The sequence below is a fragment of the Knufia obscura genome (assembly GCF_036327395.1).
Source record: "Knufia obscura strain CCFEE 5817 isolate CBS 148926 chromosome Unknown scaffold_3, whole genome shotgun sequence".
NCBI classification, from domain to species: Eukaryota; Fungi; Ascomycota; class Eurotiomycetes; order Chaetothyriales; family Trichomeriaceae; genus Knufia; species Knufia obscura.
Window position 1 is genome coordinate 1,629,767 of NW_027042689.1, and position 22,582 is coordinate 1,652,348.

At 51.4% G+C, this 22,582-nt stretch overlaps 10 protein-coding genes across 10 annotated transcripts; 6 read left to right on the plus strand and 4 right to left on the minus strand.

Moving 5' to 3' along the window:
* Positions 1-498: 498 nt before the first annotated feature.
* On the minus strand, positions 499-1,237 carry rpl22 (60S ribosomal protein L22; the record flags this gene model as incomplete). The annotated part of the gene is made up of 4 exons (XM_064872102.1): positions 499-625; positions 677-873; positions 951-1,001; positions 1,205-1,237. The coding sequence occupies 4 exons, from the start codon at positions 1,235-1,237 to the stop codon at positions 499-501; spliced, it is 408 nt and encodes a 135-aa protein (XP_064732482.1).
* A 789-nt stretch (positions 1,238-2,026) lies between these two features.
* Positions 2,027-3,049, minus strand: PMZ80_003674 (uncharacterized protein; the record flags this gene model as incomplete). Its single annotated transcript, XM_064872103.1, has 1 exon — positions 2,027-3,049. The coding sequence occupies one exon, from the start codon at positions 3,047-3,049 to the stop codon at positions 2,027-2,029; it is 1,023 nt and encodes a 340-aa protein (XP_064732483.1).
* A 1,713-nt stretch (positions 3,050-4,762) lies between these two features.
* PMZ80_003675 (uncharacterized protein) lies at positions 4,763-5,255 on the plus strand (the record flags this gene model as incomplete). The annotated part of the gene is made up of 2 exons (XM_064872104.1): positions 4,763-4,919; positions 4,966-5,255. The coding sequence occupies 2 exons, from the start codon at positions 4,763-4,765 to the stop codon at positions 5,253-5,255; spliced, it is 447 nt and encodes a 148-aa protein (XP_064732484.1).
* Positions 5,256-5,833: 578 nt separating this feature from the next.
* Positions 5,834-7,791, plus strand: ARB1 (ABC transporter ATP-binding protein arb1; the record flags this gene model as incomplete). The annotated part of the gene is made up of 2 exons (XM_064872105.1): positions 5,834-7,614; positions 7,665-7,791. The coding sequence occupies 2 exons, from the start codon at positions 5,834-5,836 to the stop codon at positions 7,789-7,791; spliced, it is 1,908 nt and encodes a 635-aa protein (XP_064732485.1).
* A 554-nt stretch (positions 7,792-8,345) lies between these two features.
* Positions 8,346-8,852, plus strand: PMZ80_003677 (uncharacterized protein; the record flags this gene model as incomplete). The annotated part of the gene is made up of 3 exons (XM_064872106.1): positions 8,346-8,411; positions 8,461-8,718; positions 8,766-8,852. 3 exons carry the CDS (start codon positions 8,346-8,348, stop codon positions 8,850-8,852), a joined length of 411 nt encoding a protein of 136 aa, XP_064732486.1.
* Positions 8,853-10,311: 1,459 nt separating this feature from the next.
* PMZ80_003678 (uncharacterized protein) lies at positions 10,312-12,155 on the plus strand (the record flags this gene model as incomplete). The annotated part of the gene is made up of 8 exons (XM_064872107.1): positions 10,312-10,456; positions 10,509-10,640; positions 10,685-10,727; positions 10,778-10,954; positions 11,004-11,138; positions 11,186-11,813; positions 11,872-11,912; positions 11,966-12,155. The coding sequence occupies 8 exons, from the start codon at positions 10,312-10,314 to the stop codon at positions 12,153-12,155; spliced, it is 1,491 nt and encodes a 496-aa protein (XP_064732487.1).
* A 1,554-nt stretch (positions 12,156-13,709) lies between these two features.
* On the plus strand, positions 13,710-14,986 carry PMZ80_003679 (uncharacterized protein; the record flags this gene model as incomplete). The annotated part of the gene is made up of 2 exons (XM_064872108.1): positions 13,710-13,756; positions 13,804-14,986. The coding sequence occupies 2 exons, from the start codon at positions 13,710-13,712 to the stop codon at positions 14,984-14,986; spliced, it is 1,230 nt and encodes a 409-aa protein (XP_064732488.1).
* Positions 14,987-15,895: 909 nt separating this feature from the next.
* Positions 15,896-17,183, minus strand: RER2 (cis-prenyltransferase; the record flags this gene model as incomplete). The annotated part of the gene is made up of 2 exons (XM_064872109.1): positions 15,896-16,915; positions 16,962-17,183. The coding sequence occupies 2 exons, from the start codon at positions 17,181-17,183 to the stop codon at positions 15,896-15,898; spliced, it is 1,242 nt and encodes a 413-aa protein (XP_064732489.1).
* Positions 17,184-17,769: 586 nt separating this feature from the next.
* YME1 (i-AAA protease yme1) lies at positions 17,770-20,178 on the minus strand (the record flags this gene model as incomplete). The annotated part of the gene is made up of 2 exons (XM_064872110.1): positions 17,770-20,100; positions 20,152-20,178. 2 exons carry the CDS (start codon positions 20,176-20,178, stop codon positions 17,770-17,772), a joined length of 2,358 nt encoding a protein of 785 aa, XP_064732490.1.
* Positions 20,179-21,005: 827 nt separating this feature from the next.
* SLU7 (mRNA splicing protein) lies at positions 21,006-22,454 on the plus strand (the record flags this gene model as incomplete). Its single annotated transcript, XM_064872111.1, has 1 exon — positions 21,006-22,454. One exon carries the CDS (start codon positions 21,006-21,008, stop codon positions 22,452-22,454), a length of 1,449 nt encoding a protein of 482 aa, XP_064732491.1.
* Positions 22,455-22,582: the final 128 nt, after the last annotated feature.

Below are 22,582 nucleotides of genomic sequence, written 5' to 3' on the forward strand. Positions count from 1 at the left end.
AGCAAGTGGGAAAGCCAGTACCACCGGTTAGCAACAACGAGTATGCAGCCGTCTTGAGGAGCTACTACGACAGGGAGATAGCGTGAAAGTTGACAGAGCTAATTCAGGACCTCAATAAGGTAGTAAGCATGCAGGGTCAGAAGCAACTTCACGGCAACTTGCATTGAATTCTCGAAATGGATCTATAATGCTCTGACCTGTTCTCGACGTGCACAAAGATTACATGTCAACGATCCTGACATCCGTCCATGAAATTGCTTCAGAATGGGGACGTCGTCCTTCGTTCACTGTTCGGCAAGGCAGCCTTCAGGCAGGGAGGCGAGCACCAGGGCGCATCGTCTGACGCTTCTTAGCAACCTGTCGTCCTTTCGAATCGAAAGCTTTGCGCAGTCTGGCTAGCGGAAGCGCACGCACACGTTTAGTGGTCAGGGCTTCCTGCTCCACACTGTCGACGACACGCTTCCACACATGGTAAGGCTCTCAAGTCAATCGAATCATCTACTCGTCATCCTCATCACCCTCGTCATTAACGACGTTGAAGAATCTCAACTCGTAAACACCCTTGCTGGTCGACACAACCCGCAGCCAATCTCTCAGCTGCTGCTTCTTGAGGAATTTCTTCGTCCTAGAACTTCCGTCAGCACATGCTCCAGAACCCGAGTAGACGCCCACTCACAGGTACTTCAGGTATCTTCCGGAGAAAGGAATGTGCGCAACAACCTCGATCTTGCCATCGCCAGCCTGGGAGATGGAGATCTGGTCGCCGAGGTTACCGGTTCGGCCCTCGATCTTAATCTTGTCGTGGAGGAACTTCTCGAAGGCGGAGAGGTCGAAGATCTTGTCGGAGACGGGCTGGGAGCAGTTGATGGTGTACTGCGCCTATTAGCACCAGCCGTAGAAACAGCAGCTCGCTACACGTATTGTGTGTAGGAGAAAATGTATGGACATACCTTCTTAGTAACCTTTCCCTTCTGAGCCTTTCCTCGCTGAGCGCCTGCGGTCTATAGAGAGAATCTTAGCCTACTGTTCGTTCATGACTATAATAGCAAAACATGGAGTCTGCTACGAAGATCAAGTTTGAACAGCAAAGCGGTTGTTCTTGAGACATAGTATGTGTATGGTCTTCCGATCCAACTCTTGCTTGTTCATATCGTGATTCTTCGTGCTGTAGGGTTTATGGTGTGCTTGTTGCGAGGTGACATACCGCTTTTGGTGCGACGGTTCGTGTTGGAGCCATTGTGTCGGTAGTGTGAGAGATACTGGATTAAGGGTAGAGACGGTCGCAAAGAAGTATGATCCTGCGCCTTTGAAGTTGAGGTAGTGGGTGAGGTTTTGCTTGATCGGAATATTGAAATCGCAGTTTCTGCTTTTCGTGGTTAGCGCATCGCACAATTGGGAAATCTTGGCTGTTAATGCCTTGTTGCCTCAATGTTTCAACCTCAGGCAAGCACAAAGTTCTTTTGCGAACTTACGTCGACTTCAGGGATTCGGGGTTTCAGGTTGAGTCCTGTTGCTCCAGCATGACGGACACCACTGCAAGTCTCCACTCCATGATAAGTCGCCGGCCATCAGAGTCAAACATGGCGGAAGAAGACTTTTAGAATTGCCAAATCTGGATGAAGTTCAACGACCGACAATACTATGGCGAAAATCAGAGGAACATGCGGTAGATTCAGGTAAGGTATACATTCATATAGTGTATATCTAATTTCACATTGTGTATTCATCGTCAAGTATGCTCTCATAAGCATCCTGCGATGTTGCAAGCCGACCTTCGCTCATCTCGTGAGCTGTGCTTTTCGGCGCTGAGCCCGTGGGTATATCATAATAGTCATCAAAAGAGTGTAAGAAAATGAGAAAGCCTCTCTATATCCAGTTCCATCAAATCATTAAGGTTACCCTTCCCAATCCGAAATGATGTTGGTACCTTGTTCCTATTCGTGCAGTGTTCAAACAGACAAAAAGAGACTGGCAGAAATTATGCCAGGTTTGCGAGACAGATGTCCGCCGAGGCCGGTGGCTAGGTTCATAGTGCCACGGCAGCAAGGATGAATGCGACACCTGCGAAGATCGAGGAGTCGTAGTTGGCGTGTGGTGCGGCAGCAGCAGTGAAGGTTGCAACTGGGTTAGATGGTACAGCGCTAGTGCTTGTAGTTGGTGCGACCGGTGTAGGAGTAACTGTTGGGGTGACTGGTGGTGCCGCTGGTGGTGGTGCTGTGACAGGTGGTGCCGGGGGGCTCGGAGTAGGTGTCTCAGGCGCTGGTGGGCTAGTCCACGCCGACCAAGATGAGCTGGGGACAACAGGTGGTGGAGGAGGGGATGAGCTGGGAACGACTGGTGGCGGAGGTGGCGGCGATGAACTAGATGGGACTGGAACGCTGGAAGTGGTCCAAACCTGCCAGCTCGAGGTCTCTGGGACTGGCGGTGGTGGCGGTGGTGGAGGAGGCGACGAGCTGGATGGTGGGGGAACACTAGAAGTGGTCCAGACTTGCCAGCTCGAACTTGATGATGGAACTGGTGGCTGAGGAGTTGTGGTCTCCTTCGGTGGTGGAGGAGGGACAGTGGAAGAGCTCCATGGCCCCCAGCTCTTCGATGAGCTTGTGACAATCACTGGCGTAGTCGAGGAGGTGGTCTCTTTGACAGGTGTAGTGGTTGTAGTGGTGACAACCGGCGTCGTGCTCGTCGTCCAGACGGACCACTGAGTGGTAGGCGTGCTGGTAGTCTCCTTAACAGGTGTTGTAGTAGTTGTTTTAGGCGGTGCATGAGGTGTTGTGCTCGTCAATGGGATCGAGATGGGGGTAGTCGACCAAGTGCCCCATCCGCCATCGTTTGGCTTTGATGGGCCATTGTTGCCCCAGTTCCCCCAGGAGGAGTCTCCGCCGTCGTTTTTTTGTTGCTGGCCATTCTCACCACCCCAGTGGTTTCCGCCGTTGCCTCCGTTGCCTCTGTTCCCATCATTGGAGTGCTGGCCTTGACCGTTCCAGGCATCCCATTGTGGGGCAGCGGCAGCTACGCTCAAAGTGGCGGCGAAGAGAAGAGTAGATCTCATGGTGATGGCTCAAGTGCGATTGCGGGCTTCTTTGAGAGGACCGAACGCGTGTAGCTGCAAGAGTGTTTGAAGCGAGTGGTAATGCTCTAGTATTTGTAGAGCCGGAAGCGAATGTGCTCAGGTAACGATAATCGAAGATGTGCCTGAAGGTTGTAGGGGTGTAGAGGAAGAAGGGGGAGGTTGGAAAAACAGCTGGCTATATACCGCTCACCTACCTGTTTGTGATACTGCTCATGAGGTTGCACCACAACCAAACACAAGCTCTGAATCCGGTATGACTTGTCCATCCTGGCAGGGGAGTCAGCGCAAGTGACGGATCTTTCTGCTTACAGGAAGTAGCGTCAAGTCCGAGGTGGACACCACCCTCGTGTAAACAAGGAGTCAGATGAAAATCGAGACAGCTTCAAAGGATCGATTGCATATTCAAGCATTGCCGCAGCTCCATATCACGAAGCAGTCCACTAACTCGCCTTTGCGCTTGTGCTCTCAATGGAGCTCAAGTCAAGGCACCCTGCAGATGTTCCCTGAACGAGAGATTCTTACAGCGGTCACGGAAAGAATATTGTGTGGTGAAACGGATGACAGCCAATGAGCAAGGAGTTCCAGAGGTGGAGGAGCGGTTGTGCCTGAAACGCGCCAGCATGCACCCAAAAGGGGATGGATCGATGGTCGTCCTGGCCAAGCTTCCTGGTGCTGAAAGTTCTTCGGTCCACTTGGCCGGTCACCTCGACGATTGTCCGACCAACCACCTCAGCTGTCAGCATCTTGACTTCGTATGCTTGCAGACTGTAGACTGAAATTCCCAAACATGCAATTTTGTCGATCGGGTTCCAAGGAGAGCGTCTTCCACATTTGCTGACCATACAAGCCGTAGAGAACAAGCAAAGATCATTGCGCACGACAGAGCTTACAGTTTGCTTGTCGGACTTGAGGTCATCGGGGTTGCTCAGAGCCTCTCCGCATCGCTCGAATGGCTTGGGAGGGCTGGCCTTGTGCACCGCAACACATGTCCACGCCTTTTGTTCTCGACGTGCAGTTGTCATTTGTGCAATGCCGACGCCGGACGGCCTGTCAGAATCAACTTTCTAAGACATTCCACAGCTGACCAGAACGTGGTCTGTTGTCGCTTGGTCAACGTTGCTGCACCCCAGAGCAAGCTCCTCATCCTAGCAACGAATCGTGCCACCGAGATCCTTGCTTCGCCTGAATCCCACGCAAGAAACAAGTGCAACGACCTTGAGCGAGCAGGAATGACATCATACGAGAGTCAGATCTCTTTCACTCTGGATACGATATGTCGTAAGCTTCAATGACTGGTCTCGTATGAAATCTGTTTTCGTGGCTGACTGGCTCGTCGCTAGCATGGACTTATTTGGCTAAGAAGGTAGGCTTGTATTGCATATCCCAGACATTGGAAGAGCCACAATGATGAAAGCTAAGACAAGACGCTTCTGATTAGAGATTGGACGAAGGTAGGCTGTGCTTGACATCCTTCGATGCTCAAGGGCGCTCGACGGGCGTCGCGCATAGTACTGCAGTAACTAACAACTCGAAACCGCAGCCCTGAGGCAATTCCGTGCTTCGGAGCACGCCAAAGATGTCAACTTTAAGGTAAAGTATCTGCCATTCCAGCTGTATCCCGAAGCAAGCAAGGAAGGTGAGGACAAATATGAATGGTACCGTAAGTCTCGTTACGGCGATTCCGAAGAGAAGATGAGAATGTATGAGACCTTGATGTCGGCTTATGGGACCGGCGTTGGCATTCAATTCAAATTCCATGGGACTGTGGCTTCAACGCTGGATAGCCACCGTCTCATTCAGCATTTCCAGGAAGGAAAGGGTCCGGAGACTGCTGACAAGCTTATCAACTGTATGGCTGTTTGTTGGGAGATCATCGCAAACACTGACACATCCAGCTCTATACTCGCAATACTTTGAGAATGAGAAGCATCCATCCAGCGATGAGACCTTACTCAAGGCAACGGCTGACGCTGGGATTCCCGAGAACGAAGCGAAAGCCTTCATCGAGGATCGCAACGAAGGCATGATGGACACAAAGATGGCCATTCGAGAACAGAAAGGCAACACAGATGCAGTCCCGTACATCATCTTCGAGGGCAAGCGTAGGGACTTCACGCTAGAGGGTGCGAAGGATATCGGAGAGTATTACAAGAACCTTGTGCAGGTGGCCAAAGAGAGCAAGTAGATGCAAGGGCATAGTTGCAATCAGAGGAGTCCGTCAATAATTATGAACCCATACAGATAGTAGGCGGGTTTTATTTCTCTTGGTTATGCAATTGGTTGAAACCACAGTATCGCGATATGCTGTTTGTATCTTGATTTCCCTATAGATGCATAGTACAGCGGGAGGAAAGCGTAGTTCAAGTCGCGGAAGTGCCACCCCCAGCAGCAGCAATGTGCAAGAAAGTTACATTTCGGAGCACTACTTTTATCTACCAAATCACATGGGCTTGGCTGTCGTGGTGCCTGAGCCAATGACATAAGCGGTAGAAATTTCATTCGTTTGTTTCTACGTGCTGGCCACAACATTCCTTTGTTCTCGTTCTCTCACATAACACTTTCCTCGTCGTCTGCTTAACTGTTGACCGACGCAGAACATCTAGGAACACAAGACAGACTCTTGGTTCGACACCGTGAGCCCAAGTTGCTGGCGCGCTTCTAATCGATAAGAGTCTCGACTGCCCCTCCATCGCTGGTCGATCCAAATTTCTTTTCCACACGACAAACTTTCTGCTCTATCGATACCCAGACCCATATCTCAATATGCCTGTCACAGCATCGAAGGCGGCCCGGATGGCCAAGAAGGCTGAGAAGGCAGCAGCGAAGGGAGACAAACCACAAACCGCCGCCTCCAAGTTGTCCTCGGTCGCCGCCTCACAAGCCAACAGCGAAAACTCTTCTGTGAATGGCGATGACGGCCCCTCTATGGTTGATGCTGACGAGGAGGACCATGCAGCCGCTGCCGAGAAGATGGAGAAGGTCAAAAAGCTGGAGGATCAAATGGATAAGTTTGGTCTGTCAGACAGAGTCACCACTGGTGTACTGGCATCGATGGAGGCCAGCAAGGACGTCAAAATCACTTCCGCCTCACTGGTGTTCCACGGAAGAGTCTTGATCACAGATTCCACACTCGAGGTTAACTTCGGCCGACGATACGGTCTGCTTGGCGAGAACGGCTGCGGCAAATCTACATTACTCAAGGCAATCGATAAGCGAGAATATCCTTTTCCCGATCATGTCGATATCTATCTGCTGAACGAAGGCGCTCCCCCAACCGACCGAGGTGCCCTAGAGTGGGTGGTGCACGAAGCACAGAAAGAAGTTCAGAGATTGGATGACCTTGCCGAGAAGATATTAGAAGAGGACGGCCCAGAGTCCGCGCAACTTATGGACATCTATGAACGATCCGAAGCGATGGATCCAAGCACTTTCGAGACTCGAGCCTCTTTGATCTTGACGGGTCTAGGCTTCAACAAGAAGACGATCAATAAGAAGACAAAAGACATGTCTGGTGGGTGGCGGATGCGAGTCGCGCTTGCGAAGGCGCTGTTCATCAAACCCTCCTTGTTGTTGCTCGACGACCCAACTGCCCATCTTGATCTTGAAGCTTGCGTATGGCTGGAAGAATACCTCAAGAAATGGGATAAGACGTTGATCCTCGTCTCACACTCCATGGACTTTCTGAACGGTGTCTGCACAACTATGATCGATATGAGAGAGAAGCAACTCATGTACTATGGCGGTAACTACGACTCCTACACCAAGACACGATCAGAGCAGGAAATCAATCAGCAAAAGGCCTATGTCAAACAGCAAGATGAGATCGCTCACATCAAGAAGTTCATTGCTTCCGCCGGTACATACGCCAATTTGGTCAAGCAAGCTAAATCCAGACAAAAGATTCTCGACAAAATGGAAGCCGACGGCTTCATTCAACCCGTCCACCAAGATCGAGTGTTCACTTTCCGATTTGCAGACGTCGAGAAGTTGCCACCACCAGTTCTATCGTTCGACGATGTAACATTCAGCTACTCTGGCAACAAGGGTGATACACTTTACGAAAATCTCGATTTTGGTGTCGACATGGACAGCCGAACCGCGCTCGTTGGTCCCAACGGTGTTGGCAAATCAACTCTACTCAAGCTCATGACTGGCAAGCTCTCGCCCAACTCTGGTGTCGTTAGCAGACATACCCATTTGAAGATGGGCATGTATTCTCAGCACTCGGCTGATCAACTCGACCTGACCAAATCATCCCTCGACTTCGTCCGGGACAAGTACCCCGAGAAGTCGCAAGACTATCAATACTGGCGACAACAGCTCGGCAGATATGGTCTCTCAGGTGAATCACAAACTGCACTGATGGGCACACTCTCCGAAGGCCAGCGTAGTCGTGTCGTCTTTGCATTGCTCGCCATCGAAAGCCCGAATATGTTGCTGCTCGACGAGCCTACAAACGGTCTCGATATTCCAACCATCGACTCCCTGGCTGATGCGATCAACGCCTTCTCCGGTGGTGTGGTTGTGGTATCTCACGATTTCAGGTAAGTGCATTGTTAATCCTCAAACCGTAACTTAGCTAATATATGACTAGATTGCTCGACAAGATTGCTAAAGAAATCATGGTCTGCGAGAACAAGACCATCACCAGATGGGAAGGTTCCATTGGTGAATACAAGGGCTACCTGAGAAAGAAGATGGTGTCGATGGGTCAAGTGTAATGCGGTACACCATTTTACGTCTAATTCATATTCCCCCAAAAAGCACATTGAAATTGATGACCTAGATGACGGTACGTGTTGCACATCTGGCGTTTGGTTAGAGCAGATGGCATGGATAGACATGTCTTCAGCGGGTATTGCATACGAATAGGAAGTCATTCCTGAAGGAGGCTCGCTGTCTCATGGAAGTTGTCCTTGAAAGTTCATAGAAGGGGTGAGCGATAGCCTTCTGCTTCGCTTGCACATTATGGATGTTGTCGCATTACTTGTGGCATACAGCATGCTGCTCATGAACTCGCTTGAACCGCCTGGCAGTTTTCTGCTGTCCATGAAATCGTGCCAGTTCGCCTCTCCAACTTGCTCATCTGTGCAGCTCCTCCGCACGCGCGGTCCACCCATTAACGTTCTCTGACATACGTCAGTGCTAGTTTCACGCAAGCAATGCGAGAAGGCTGAACGGGAAGCATCATATTGCTCCTACTTGAACTGCAACGACACTACTAGGTCGGAACGGTAAGAGCACAACTAGTCCTCTATCCGCAACCAAAATCAAGATGAGCACACCAGAGCCAGTCAAGGTAACAAAAGCACAAGATGTCCAAACGGGCCACGGACAGACCGTAAGTCAAGCAGTATGGCTTGACAGCCTCAGGCTGAATTGAGATCTAGAAAGGCATGATCAGACAATCAGCCATCGTCAACGTCAGCCCTTCACAGCAGATAGTGGGGACCTTGATGCGGGCTCAACCTCATTCTTCCTCAGCTGTCCATCATCATGGCTCACAGGATACAATAGTGTATGCTGTTTCGGGTGTAGGTGCTGTTGTGTCGGATCATGGCAGGCAGGTGGATGAGCTCAAGGCTGGAGATTGGGCTTTGATTCCGAAGGGAAGGGAGCACCAGGAGGTCAATAATGGAGATGAAGAGGTATGTGAGTAGGTCGGGACGTAGTCCTTGGTTAACATCAGCGATAGGTTGTTTGGGTCATCTGTAGAGCTCCTGGCGGGACCCCTGAGGTTGTTAACCTGACAGGTTGGGATGGTGAAGAGGTCAAGCAGTAGGAGATAAGGCGGGCATAAGTAGCAGCTGGGAAGGACTTGGTGTTTATGGACTTCGGGTGCTTCCTTCCACAACACAGCTCGAACCTTTTATGGAAAGTGCTTAGATGCCTAGCTGCTGTAGAGTCTTGAAATCGTTAGTTGTCTTACACGCGCCATCAATGTGCTTCAAATTAACGTGGTTTTGTTCCAACTCTTACGCCAAAAAGCATAGAGGGTTCCTCAATCTCGATGAATAGGGTACCCTTTATCAGAGCGCGTTGAGATGAATTAAGGGCGATGACTTTCGCTTTTAAGCCGTGCTGTAGTCAGGACCGTGGTGGCAGGGCTCATTGCTCGTTCCGATGAATTCGTGATGAACCCTCCAACGACTGAAGAAGCTGTGATCATGGGAGTGCTCATTCCCTACGCGTGCCGCATGAATTCGTCCTTTAATCCTATGGAAATACGGCATGTACGCCCACCAGCTAGCATGCTCTTGAGTCATCGCAGGGAATGTTTAGTCGCGCAAGGCGCTGTCCAGGTCAGATAACCGACTTGAGACCTCAAATGCTGATGCTACACATGCGTGCCACAGCAATATACCGCCGGCAGCACGGACGCTCCTAGGAAGCTGCATGTGGTAGATGCTTAAGTAGTGGTGTCACTGACTTTCTCCCTGAAGCCATGACATGGTTAGGAACATGAGATCCAAAATTATCAATTGCAGTGCTTCAGGAACGACTGGCTGCATAATTTTGAGTTTTACACGCTATCGTCAGTCGGGCCGCCCTTGCCGCCTTCACGGTGAAGGAAGCGCGTCAGCCAAGCACGCTTTGCGAGGCTTCAGTTCTTAGCGGTGCTTATCTGTTTTATTACCGATAGAAAACCAAGCTGTTCGTCTACTGTAGCTCACGACTGGCACGACTGCAACGTCTTTGATTTGGGGGTTCGAAATTCAATCTCTGACAGGCTGTACCGGCTCTCGAATACACAGATAAATGTCTCGTCCTGTTAATGCCCAAATGAAACCGTCCACTAGCACATAATGACGGAGCGGTCGATTATACGTCCATTGAAAGAACTCCGATGTCTAAGCGTCCTCAAGCACCAGCTCCAGAGAGCCACGTTAAACTCAAATCGAGACATGTGCTGACGATCCCACGCCATCTCCGCACTCCTGGAGCCGGTTGGCCACCTGCCCACTCTCCCATTGGCAGCTTTCCGCTTTCCAGGCGCCACCGCGCGCATTTGGCCCATCAGCAGTATATTTTGCATAGATGGTTCGGTATCATTGCCGGCGTCGTGTCTTTGACCGTCTTCAAGCAAGATCCCTTGGCCAGGGTGTTCTGTCCATGACCCATGCCAATGCTGAAGACTGATATCATGCTTTCGAGACCCTTCGCGCGACACAAATATCGTTGCTTACACCACTTCGTCAGTTCTGTCCAAACGACCATTCATACTAGATTGATCTCTTATCATGCCGGACTTCAAGCTGCCAGAAAGGGCTATCGACAGAGAAGCTTCACATAAGGAGAATGCTGATTCCGACGAGTTGAAAGAGGTCGACCACATTCTCGAGGTTGATCCCAAGCTTGAGGATCGAATTCTTCGCAAGTGTGATTGTCAGAAGTTCCTGCATTGCTTCGCCATGACGCTGTACTGACTACCTTCTAGATCACATCCTCCCTTGGCTCTTCGGCATCTGGTTATGCGCATTCATCGACAGGTCCAATATTGGCAATGCTCGAATCGATGGTTTGACCGAGGACCTGAACCTTCGTGGCAACATGTTCAACATTTCTCTGGGTATGTGTAGCAGCATCGATCAGACACCCTGCTCACAGTCGCAGTTGTCTTCTACGTGCCGTATATCCTTATTGATGTCCCCTCCAAGTACGTGATTGTCCTTCTTCATTGTATACATGCACTGACCGGAAATGTAGCTGGGTCATCAAGCATTTCCACGCGGGCTATTATCTGCCCTTTCTGATCATCTGTTGGGGATTGGTTAGCACTTTCATGGGCTTCACAAAATCTTTCGCAGGTCTTGTTGTAGCACGCTGCTTCCTCGGGCTCTTCGAAGGCGGTCTGCTCCCGGGCATTATTGTATACCTGGCAATGTGAGAACAGACGCTCTTAGAATGTCCGGAACCTGCTAACAGAGGCCAGGTTCTACCCGCGCCACAAGATGGCATGGAGGATAGGCCTCTTCTATTGTGCTGCACCTCTATCGGGCGCTTTCGGAGGCTTGCTTGCCTCAGGTCTCTCACAAATCAAGAGTGGCGGCTATGATAGATGGCCTTGGTAAATCTCCTTCACCAATGCTCGAATAGTGGTACTGATCTTGCCAGGATTTTCTTCATCGAAGGCGCTATCACTACTGTCTACGGCATCGTCTGCCTTTTCTTCATGCCACACAACCCGGGACACGCCAAGTTCCTCACAAGCGAGGAGAAAAAGATCACCATGGCTCACCTCAAACAAGATTTCCACGGGGCAACAGCAGAAGAAGATATCGAAAGAGAGAAGTTCGACTGGCACTGGGTCCGAATGGCGTTTGCCTCTCCCAACTTGTGGATGACATCGCTGGCCTGGTTCTTCGTGCTGATCCCATTGTACAGCTTTTCGTTGTTCCTGCCGACGATCATCAAATCCCTTGGCTTCACTGCTACGAACACACAACTGCTGTCAGTACCACCCAACTTTTGCTCGTTCCTCTGTGTTCTCCTCTCAACATTCTACTCGGACAAGCTCAAGATGCGAGGTCCTGTCATGATCCTTGGCTCATCGGTGGCTATGATTGGGTACATCATGCTCCTCGCAAGCCATTCTGCTGGAGTACGCTATGGTGGTACATTCTTCGTTGCATGTGGTGTGTTCATCTGCTCGCCTGCTGTGATGGCATGGCTTTCGAACAACTTGTCACCTCATTATGTCAGAGCTACTGGAAGTGGTTTCCAAGTTGCTTTCGCAAATTGTGTAAGTTCACGATCCCCAGCTTTAACGATTCTGGAACTAGTATGCTGACTTCTGCTAGGCGGCATTTGTGGCTACTTTCACATACCTCTCGAAAGACGCGTAAGTTTGCAGATGGTGTCGACCAGACTAGCAAGTTACTGACCTGGGGACAGACCAGATTATGTGCTGGGGCACTCCATCAACTTAGGTGCATTAGTTTTGGCAATTGTGACTGTCTCACTTGGGATTATGTACAACAAATGGGAGAATGGGAAGCGAGATCGGGGCGAAAGAGATCACAGGCTGAGCGAAGATCAGAGTCGACTGGGTCATCGACATCCACACTATCGTTACACGATTTAGAGGTGCCGGTTCCCTCGCTGGGGAGGGCGCCGTCACTGGAATTTGATACTTCCGATTAACAGTGGTTTCCATCACCTAGGAAGCAATCTGCATGTATTTTGAGGTCCCTGTGTCCGTTCCCGCAGAGAGTTGCTGTAGTTGCAATGCTGGTTGTGTCAGCTGTCGCTTTGCGGCCATCCACCGACCACGCATGTGTCTGACAGCTCAACGAACTCTTGGCGGCCACGTTCATAGAGAAGTCTCGAGTACGGACGTCAAAAAGAGACGAATGGCCCACTGTGGACAAGGGTCCCACGACCTCCGCACAGACTATCCAGTCGACAACCAAATTTCATCTCAACTTCGCGAAAACCACAAGGCCATACACAAGATGATGGAAGGTCTATGCTCCGCGGCCGGGAGACGAAGATGGGACACCGGAGACAAGTTTTGTTGATCCAGAATCGTGGGAAACGGCCAGGTACCATATCGCCTCTGTTCAGCCTGTGTTGTTCCGAGTGGTACAGGTCTCGGACAGCTGCACAGATTTTCCTCGCTACCATAACTTTTCCATGTTGGCACGTATGCACGAAAAGAGGCTGTCAGATTGCGCTCAGCCTTTGCGTTTCCAGGTGAGACATGGTCAAGGTACCTGCGTGGACACTGTTAGGCGTACAGCGGAACACGAGGCTCGAAATGCTTGAATGCTTTGGATTTGGACTTCTGACGAGAGATTAATGTTTAGGACAAAAGCATCAAATGAGAAAAGCGAAGCATTCACCCGTAGACAGACTAGCTTGAATATCAAAGCGCCAAGCAAACTGGTACTTCGTGGGGACAAGCGGTCATGGCAGCTCTTCGCAAACCGCCTTTTACCACACTTTCGACACAGCATCGAAAACAGCTCTCAGGGCTGTAGTGATACTACCCACATCCACCGAGACTGCTCACCGATGCATTCGCATACTGCTACAGCGAAATATCTGTCACTCACACACTACGAGAGAGGCTGGACCAAACAATGAACTGATTCGCACTTTTTTCCACCTGCATCTGTTGTCCTATGGATCATGTGCTCAACCCCAGCGCAAGTACCATAACTTGTAACACTGCATGAGCTCACAACCATGGCACACACCTGGCTATTCAACAGGGCTGTCTCAATATAGAAGCCAGAGGTAGGTCGTTCCTGCAGGAGATAGTGGAGATCATCGGCACAATGGCCAACGCTTGCACTCAATTTCTTTGCCCTCAGTAAGTACATTGGCTGTATTGCAAAGCTCATAGCTTGAGTCTCACAGCTGCAGCTTCGCTAGGCGCTTTTTGATCTCGATCCTAGCTATGATCCTGGCACACAACATATCGTGTTGCAGCTCAAGCTCAGGAACAGTGACCACGATGTTGTTGTTTGTGCATCGGTCTGAACATGGCAACAGATCTGCAGAGGTAGGTCTCTGGAAGGTATATATTTCGAGGAAGTCTGGCTCGAAAAGTGAAGTCAGTCAAGGCACTTTTGTACTGAACAAGTCATTCGTTACTACACTACCAACTTTCAGCAGAACGCCTCGAAGAACCATGCATTCCAGCTTCAATCACATCTTGCTTGCAAGCTCAGGCTTGAGGTACGACAACAGGACCTGGCATAGGCTTTTGTACTGATATTCAATAGTTTGCTTGCGAATGCGAATCCCGTTGCTCTCTTCCCACGAGACACAACCAGCTGGAGTGACTGGACTGGCACTGGTACTGGATCGACACCAGTTGGTCCCACTGGCGGTCCATCGACTTGCCCACCACAAGGGACGATCACAAGCATCATCACTGTGCCTGGCAACTCTGACTGCCCATCTGGTGGCATCACCACTGTGACTTCTCCTGGCTCTTGCACGCCTGTCAACCCAGGTGAAGGCACCACCAGCTGCGCTCCAGCACCTACGGTGACAAAACCTCAACCAGGCTGTTTCGACGAGCAGGGACAACCAAAGGACTGTGGAAGCGGCATCACTACTATTACCGCCGGCCCGACTGATTGCCCAACAGCACCAGGCAGTACCATCACCCATCCAGGTTCTCCGTCTTCATGTCCCACACCGACCGGCTGCTTCGACAACCAAGGGCAACCAATTCCTTGTGGCGGAGGCGTCACGACTATCACCGCAGGCCCATCTGAATGTCCAACACCCACCGGATGCTTCGACAACAGCGGAACACCTATCCCTTGCGGCGGTACACCATCGACCAGCACCCTGACCTTGACCAGTGACTGCCCATCACAGCCAGCTCCGGTCACGTGCCCACCTCCATCAACAGAGACTCTTCCTCCGGTCACCATCACCACAGGAGGCGGCACAACAACGATCACAAACGTCCAGACCATCACAAGCACCGAAACCAGCGCATGCGTCCCAAGCACCGTCGTATCGACAGTTCCAGGTCCAGGCACAACCTTCACCGAGACAGTCACCTCTGCTGGTCCTGGCTCGACAGTCACCGAAACGGTTCCTGGCCCTACCGTCACTTCCGTCGGTCCAGGCACAACCTTCACCGAGACAGTCACCTTTGCTGGACCTGGCTCGACATTTACTGAGACCGTCACTTCATTCGGTCCTGGCTCGACAGTCACAGTTCCAGGTCCCACCGTCACTTCCGTCGGCCCAGGATCGACAGTCACTGAGACCGTCACCTCAACTGTCCCAGCCGGAACATCTACAGTTTACAGCACGATCACCTCTACCGTCCCAGGAGGAACTGTCACCAAGCCATGCACGAATGTAGGTGGAACGGTAACCAAGACAGAGACGTCGACTGCGTCTTCGACTTGGGCTGCTTGGTTGGGTAGGGGAAGGCAGTAGATGCGTTCTGCCCATCCGCCAGTACGCGGACGGAATGAGATGAGGCGATGCGGAAAGATGATGGGAATTTTTGACAAGAGTGTTTTGATTGATAATGAAGCCAACTGACGACTTTTCCTTTGGCTATAGATACTATAGCCAGGCTAGGCTATGTAGATATGTTGTGCTCGAACATACATAGCTAGATAGCTTACTTTTCACTTCTATTGGGGGATATGAATGAATAAATGGAGATTGAGGGATGAATACCTTTTCTTCTTCTTCTTCTTCTTCTTTTGATGTACTGTCATGCACTATTGTCGAGTGATACTCACGAAGCAGTTGACTACATGTGAGGGGAGAAGAGGCTAGTTCCAGTAGAGAATCTCTTGTTCATATCGCTTGGGACACGCACGTATCGAATCAGTGGTCAGTAACTCACTGAAGTCAAATGGCAGTGTGCAGAGGCTGCTACCGATCGAACGACCATACCGGGGCTAGAGACAACTACTGCGTTGCGTGGGCTTCAATTGGTGTAGCAGCAGCAGACGTTTCTGTGACCTGTCGGGCTTTGCGATGGATACTCTGATGAAGCGGTAGTTTGCAGAAGCACGAGCATAGGCAAGCAAGGCAGGAGCTGCTCAACACATGATGGCGAGAACCCAGTAGAGCAAGAATCAGACATCTCATTCCGAGAAGTATATGTAGTGCTCCGTGTCCTGTCCTAGGGCTTCCCCAGACATGCCTGCAGACCTGCCATACCACAGTACTCCAAACGTGCCGAGGCCTCAAGGCCTAATGCTGAATATAGCTCGATCTATACAATCCAAACATGCTCCCGCTTGAACGCCATGGAAAAGTGTGATACAAATGCTAAGCTCAGATCTTTCTAGGACCCTCTGTTCTGGTCCTGTCTAGGACGCTGTCCATTCAATCCACCTTGATCTCCCCACTCCCCAACCCCATCATTTCCTCCTTCCGCCCCCTCCATTGCCATTCCCACAGCACAGGCAGAAACTGCCACAGATCGAATTCAGGCCACAGTACATCGAGGAACACGATCCTTGTATCCTGATGACACTGCCAGAGCATGAAATCGGATAATCTCTCTACACCAGATGTGCGTATCAGTAGGTCGAGTGGTGGATCCGATGCCGTGAAGAGGTGGGATGTTACCGTGGAGGAGGTTATGTCTTCTGGGTTTTTGTATTGGTGTTGGGGTGCGTCTGATTTCGAGGTGCTGGGTGAGGATAATGGTTTTGATGTTGGTGAGCCGGTGTAGGAGGTTGGTGGGGAGGATGCGGAGGAAGAGGAGAGGACTTCGGGGTGGAGGGTTGTGGTTGAGGAGGACATTGAGGAGGCATCGGCTTCGTCTTGGTCTGGGTCTGGTTCGTTCGGTTGGTCTGATGGGGTGTCTGATTGTGTTGATGCTTCGGAAGCTAATGATGTTGAGCTCGCTGATGGTGAATTTTCTCTAGGGTCGACGCAACTCATAGGTTCATCTGGGTCATGCGCATGCCTGTGTTGTGATCTTAATGTATTCTTGATCCTTTCTTCGGTGAAGGGCGTCCGTCTCTCGTGCCCTGGCTGCGGTTGTGGCACGGGCTTGCTGTACTCTTGTACCGTCCTTCTCATGGCTGTCGTGATCTCGTCCCGACTCGTGTATGGGAAGCAAACATTCAATACTGTTTTGTCGTTATGCGCAGTCATGCTACATGCTCGGTCCATAGACTCCAGAACATCCGGCTTGATCAAACTTCTCTGCCCCAATATCCTTATGCTCGCGCCGTATCTGTCCAGCAGCTCTCCATGCTGCGACAGCTGTGTAAGTTTGATCTTAGCCATATCCATCAGCGCATCAACCTCGTACTTCGACCGCTTAAAGTTCTCGATGCTGAAGGCGTAGATGGTTACTGTATGTACACCGGATTTGTAGCATACTTCGAGGATCTGCCCGGGGTCAGCGTGGCCAGTACTCGCGGGAGGTGGCACTCACTCTTGCTAGAGCCTCGAAGCCCAGATTGTGACCTTCTACGGTCTCTATTCTGTGGCTCCGAGCATATCTTCTGTTACCGTCCATAACGAAAGCAACGTGTCGAGGGACGTTTCCCTGCTTGATGGCTCCTATGAGGAGTTCGCGCAGCTGGTTAAGAGCCCATTCTGCTGGCGGCGACGACAGTATCCACTTGCGAAAGGTCGATATCTGCTTTGACGCCATGTTTCCGGTTTACGGTCTGCTAGTCTAAAGCGCTGAGTACAACGTTGGTGAAAGGTGTTCGAGCAATACGGAAGTCGCAGGGCCTCGCGAGGTGGTATAAACGCTTTTACTGTCTCGGACTCGCATGCATAGCTAACAATATCGCCGGTGAGAAACAGGGCCGTAGAAGTCTTGGTGCTTAGGAATCGTCTTGCTCGAGGATGTTGTCTTGGAACTTTTTGTGCAAACGCAAGCAAATCGTGGCTTGAATGCACAACGAAACGTCAGCCTCCACGGCACCCGAAGTGATCGGCGCTGAGCCTTGGAGCTGCCGTGTCATGGGTCCGGTTCCTGGCATGCGCGCCCCGGTATGCGCAGGAAGTGGCCACCTATCATCATGCTTGTTCGGAACAATTTCTACGGTCCTGATGGGACTTTCGATTGGGGCACAACATTCATTGGTAATCTGAGGTGCGAGAGGAAACAAATTGTACCATTCGAGGTTCTTGCTTGACCTCATCTCTAATATCTCAACACGCATGCTTGCAATGAGCAGCAATTCCTGAACGCTATGAAAATGCCAAATTGGCTTGCTTCGTTCCTACCGTCATCTCGTCGCTTCGGGCTCCGATTCCCTGGACCCCGTCGTGCCTGGGGGTAATAACACACCAGGCAGCTTGATACCTATGCCACCTTTCGAGCCTGTTTCTTGTGGCTTATGTGGTTGAGGATTGTTGCCCTTTGGTCCGCTGCTCGAGTTGTCATTGTCGTCGTCTTTCCTCAACTCGACTTCCAACTTCTCGAGCTTCTCCCCCCTAAGCACCTTCTCAATCTGAGCTTTGTCTAGAGTCTCCCACTCCATAAGAGCGTCTTTCAATGCCTCAAGCTCGTTTCTCTTCTCACGCATAAGCTTATCAGCCTGCTCTCGTGCATCTTCAACGATCTGCCGTACTTCTCGCTCAATCTGTTGCTTAGTCTCGCTGGAAAGTCTATCGTAGTCTTGAGTATAGTCGATGTTACCAAGTGTTTTCGAGTATCCACATCTCGCGACCAGATGATGCGCGATGCTAGTTGCTGCGCTCAAGTCAGATGTGATACCACTGGTCACTTTGTTTGGCCCATAAATTAGTTCTTCCGCGGCTCGACCACCCATAGACACGACGATGTTGGCGAGATACTGATCGTAGCCTCGACTGACTTCATCCATCGGCGGGAGCTGATGCGTAACGCCTAGGGCTTGGCCTCGTGGAATAATAGTCATCTTGTAGAGCTGATCCGTGCCGGGTGTGAACAGATTGGCCAGACAATGACCGGCCTCGTGATAAGCAGTCATGATCTTGTCCTTTTCTCGGACCATACGGGACTTTACTTCAGCACCCATCATGATCTTGTCTTTGGCCCATTCCAAGTCCAGAGAAGAGACCTTCTTGTGCTTGAATCGTGATGCATGGACGGCGGCCTGGTTGATCAGATTGGCCAAATCGGCACCAGACATACCACTTGTCGCACGTGCAAGGTTGGTGGCATCGACGTCGCCTGTGACCGGTACATTCTTCATGTGATGCTTTAAGATCTCGATTCTGCCTCGAACATCAGGTAGCGGCACAGTGACGCGCCTGTCAAATCTTCCTGGTCGAGTGAGAGCTTTGTCGAGGGCTTCGGGGTAATTGGTCGCGGCTATTAGGATAACACCGGTACTCGGACTGAAGCCATCAAGCTCAGTCAAGAGCTGGTTAAGTGTCTGCTTGGCATATGCTGGATCTCTTGCGTTTCTCTTGCCACCAACAGCATCCAGCTCGTCGATGAAAATGATACTGGGTGCCTTGTTTCGAGCTTGGGCGAACAGATCCCGCACGCGCTTAGCACCAACACCGACGTAGAGCTCATCGAATTCTGATCCAGACATGTAGAAAACCGGGCAACCAGCTTCACCAGCAACAGCGCGAGCAAGCATAGTCTTACCAGTACCAGGAGGACCAGTCAGAAGGACACCCTTAGGGAGCTTGCCGCCAAGTTGATTGAATCGTTCTGGATTGATCAGGAACTCAACCAGTTCTTGCAATTCGTCCTTTGCTTCATCGCAACCGTGTACATCTGAAAATCGCACAGTCTGATGTTGTGCTTGGACCTCATTGTTCTGGGCGCCACGTCCCGTTCTGAAGCTGCCAGTCATCTCGACTACCATAGTCAAGATCACAAGCATGAAATAACCGGCGAGACCGACCCATAGCAAAGTCTTGACCCATTTCAGAATGGTAGAGCCCCAGGACTCCTCGACCACAACATAGAGCGGAGCCTCTTTTGCGCCAGTACCGGTAGTGTTACCAGGTCGGACTGCCTGACCTCCCTTGACTTGGGCTGCTATGGCCTGGCCAACGGCCTGTAGCTTGGTTGAGTCGAGACCATTGCTATTTCCTGGTTGTTGTGCCATTGACGCACTTGCGCCTGGAGCGCTACCGGTCATTTGGAGGGCCTTCAGGTAGATAGAATCAGCAGCAGGGTTACTAGCATAGCGGCCTGTCTCGTAGCGCTCGATGATCAGCTTTGGCATGTTCGCCCGTAGAAGGGCAGTATAGAAGGTATTCTGAGCAGTGGCACTTGTCGGGTTATTGTTCGCAGTACGTTCGGCGTGAGCCAGCTGATTCTGGTTCCATGTCTGCGGAGTGCTTGAAAATGCTCGCACTTGCTGGGGCGAGAATCTTGTATTTCTTCTTGCGGTACCGAGGAGTAGTGCAGCTAAGCTGGTCTGCAATGGCCTTTGAGGTTGGGAAGCTACCGTATTCGTTATGCTGAAAGAAGAAAGTCTCGAGGACAGCTGTCTCAGTCCTATAGTGGAAGCAGGTGACCTTGCTGTTGAATACTGCCTCGTCGAAAGGGAGCGCAGGCTGTTCATCGGCGTCGATGCAAGGCAGTCCGGGAGATGTGGTCGATGGCCAAGCTACATGCTGTTAGATATTTCCCATGATTGCGCCCAAATCTTGCCACGTACCGTAGTCACTACCCTGGATGCGGCCATGTTGTCTACCGGCTGAGTGGTGGTTGATAGAGACCGAGTTAGCTTATGCCGGCGGATGTTCTTGAGAAGCGAGAGGGACGATCGTAGCGATTGCCACACATCAGGTGCGACTGCGGCGGAAATGTTCTGTTGAGGGCTTGTCAGCAATCTGCGCATGACTCTTGCCATATTGGTTCGTACAGGAAGTCCAGAGAGCGCTGGTTGTAGGACCATTACTGATTGTCAGCGGGCACCAGGCCGCAGAATGAGAGTGGGAAAGCCAGATACTTCGCAAAGAGAGGAACTGATCGCTAATTTGCTGTGAAATAAATCAAGCACGAGTAGCCGCAGCGCAATAGCGCAATATGCCGGCTATACAATGTCACAATGCCAATAAAGAAGGAAGATATTAGATGATGGGAGAGGGCGCCATCGAGGTCTTGCGAATCATGACTTCCATCACTTTCGCCGTTCCGCCAGCCTCACTCGGGCAAACCTACTGCCTCCTCGCCGATTTGAGATCCGAGTCTTGCCTTCCGATCGCCGTCACACTAGCCTGAATGCCTGGATGCCTTGCGATATCTCTTGATGCTTCTTACTCACGTGTTGGAATCTTTATGGCAAAGAAACTATCACGCTTCATAATCGAACGTCGTATCAAGTAATAAGGTGAGGGTGCTGAGTCAAATCGGAACACAAACAAAATCGCATGAACAGGACTCAACCAAAAACAGAGCGCCAATAGGAGGCTCAAGCAGATATCAACGTCCCAACACCAGAAGCTGGTCTTCACTATCATCATACACCAGAGATCAAGCCTCGTCATCCATCAATCAACACTCACCAACATGTCCCGCCAACCCCCACCCCCAAAAGATACAACAAACAGCCGCAACGAATACATCCCCCAATACATCTCCGCCAAGCCCTTCTACGCCGAAGACCTCCTCCAAGACACCGAATACCTCTCCCACCAACGCTCCAAAGCCGAACAAAAAGACACCCTCGACAAAGCAAAATGGTACTCCCGCGGCCGCACCACCGGCCCCGCCGCCACCAAATTCCGCAAAGGCGCCTGCGAGAACTGCGGCGCCATGACCCACAAGACCAAAGAATGTCTCTCCCGCCCACGCAAACAAGGTGCCAAATGGACCGGTCGGGACATCCAAGCGGACGAACTGGTCGAGGACGTCAAACTAGGCTGGGACGCCAAACGCGACAGATGGAACGGCTACGACGTCCGCGAATACGACTCCGTGGTCAAAGACTACGAGGACATGGACTCCCTCCGTAAAGCAGCAGCATCTAAATCTCCCGCCAACGACAATCCGGACGGCGAAGCAGGCAACGACACAGAAGACGGCCTCCACTACGCCGAAGAAACAGACATGTCCCGCCACCAACCAACCTCAACCCGCCAACTCCGCCTCAGAGAAGACACAGCAAAATACCTCCTAGACCTAAACCTCGACTCCGCAAAATACGATCCCAAAACCCGAAGCATGGACACCACAGCCGCAACCCTGAACTCCTCAAACGCAAACACAAACACAGACCTCGCCTCCGAAGGTTTTATCCGCCCCAGTCACGACCCCAAATCCGACGCCGCCGCATTCGAACGCGCCCAGCGCTACGCCTGGGAAACATCCGAGAAACCCGTCACCGCGAACGCGCCCACACCCGCGGCTCAGATCGCTACCACCAACACTGGCTCCAAAGTCCACCTCGAAGCAAACCCCACAGCCTCCGCCCTCTCCCACAAACGCGCCCTCGAAGCACTCAGCTCCAGGAAAGCCGAACAGAAATCCTACCTCCTCTCTAAATACGGCGATACCTCCACCCTCACAACGAAGAAACCGTTAACGACAACGAGTAACAGCGCGTACATCACATATGACCCCGCGACCGGCCGCGAACTCGATCAGATAACGGGGAAACCGCGGCTTAGGCCTGTGGCCCGGAGTAAGTACCCCGAGGATATATATCCGGGGAATCATGGTAGTGTGTTTGGGAGTTATTGGCGGGATGGACAGTGGGGGTATCAGTGCTGTCATAGTTTTGTGAGGAATAGTTATTGTACGGGGGAGGAGGGACGGAGGGGGTTTGAGGAGGAGGAGGCGCAGAGGTTGGGGAGGAATTTGGTTGTGGAGAAGGAGGAGGAGGGGGGAGATGTGGCTGGGAATGAGAAGGGTGAGGTGGCGGGTGCGGATAGTAGGAAGAGGAAAGTCATTGAGGATGGTGATGATGAGGGGGGCGGGGAGGTGCAGAAGAGGAGCAGGACGGAGGAACCGTCTTGAGACGTTGCTGTTTGCTGCGTCTTAGCGCTGGGAGATTTCTATCAATACTCGGACTATTAATAATGTCTGATTCTACAAATACCGCGGGCTGGAGATATCCAATAACAATACCCTAGACTGGTTTGATC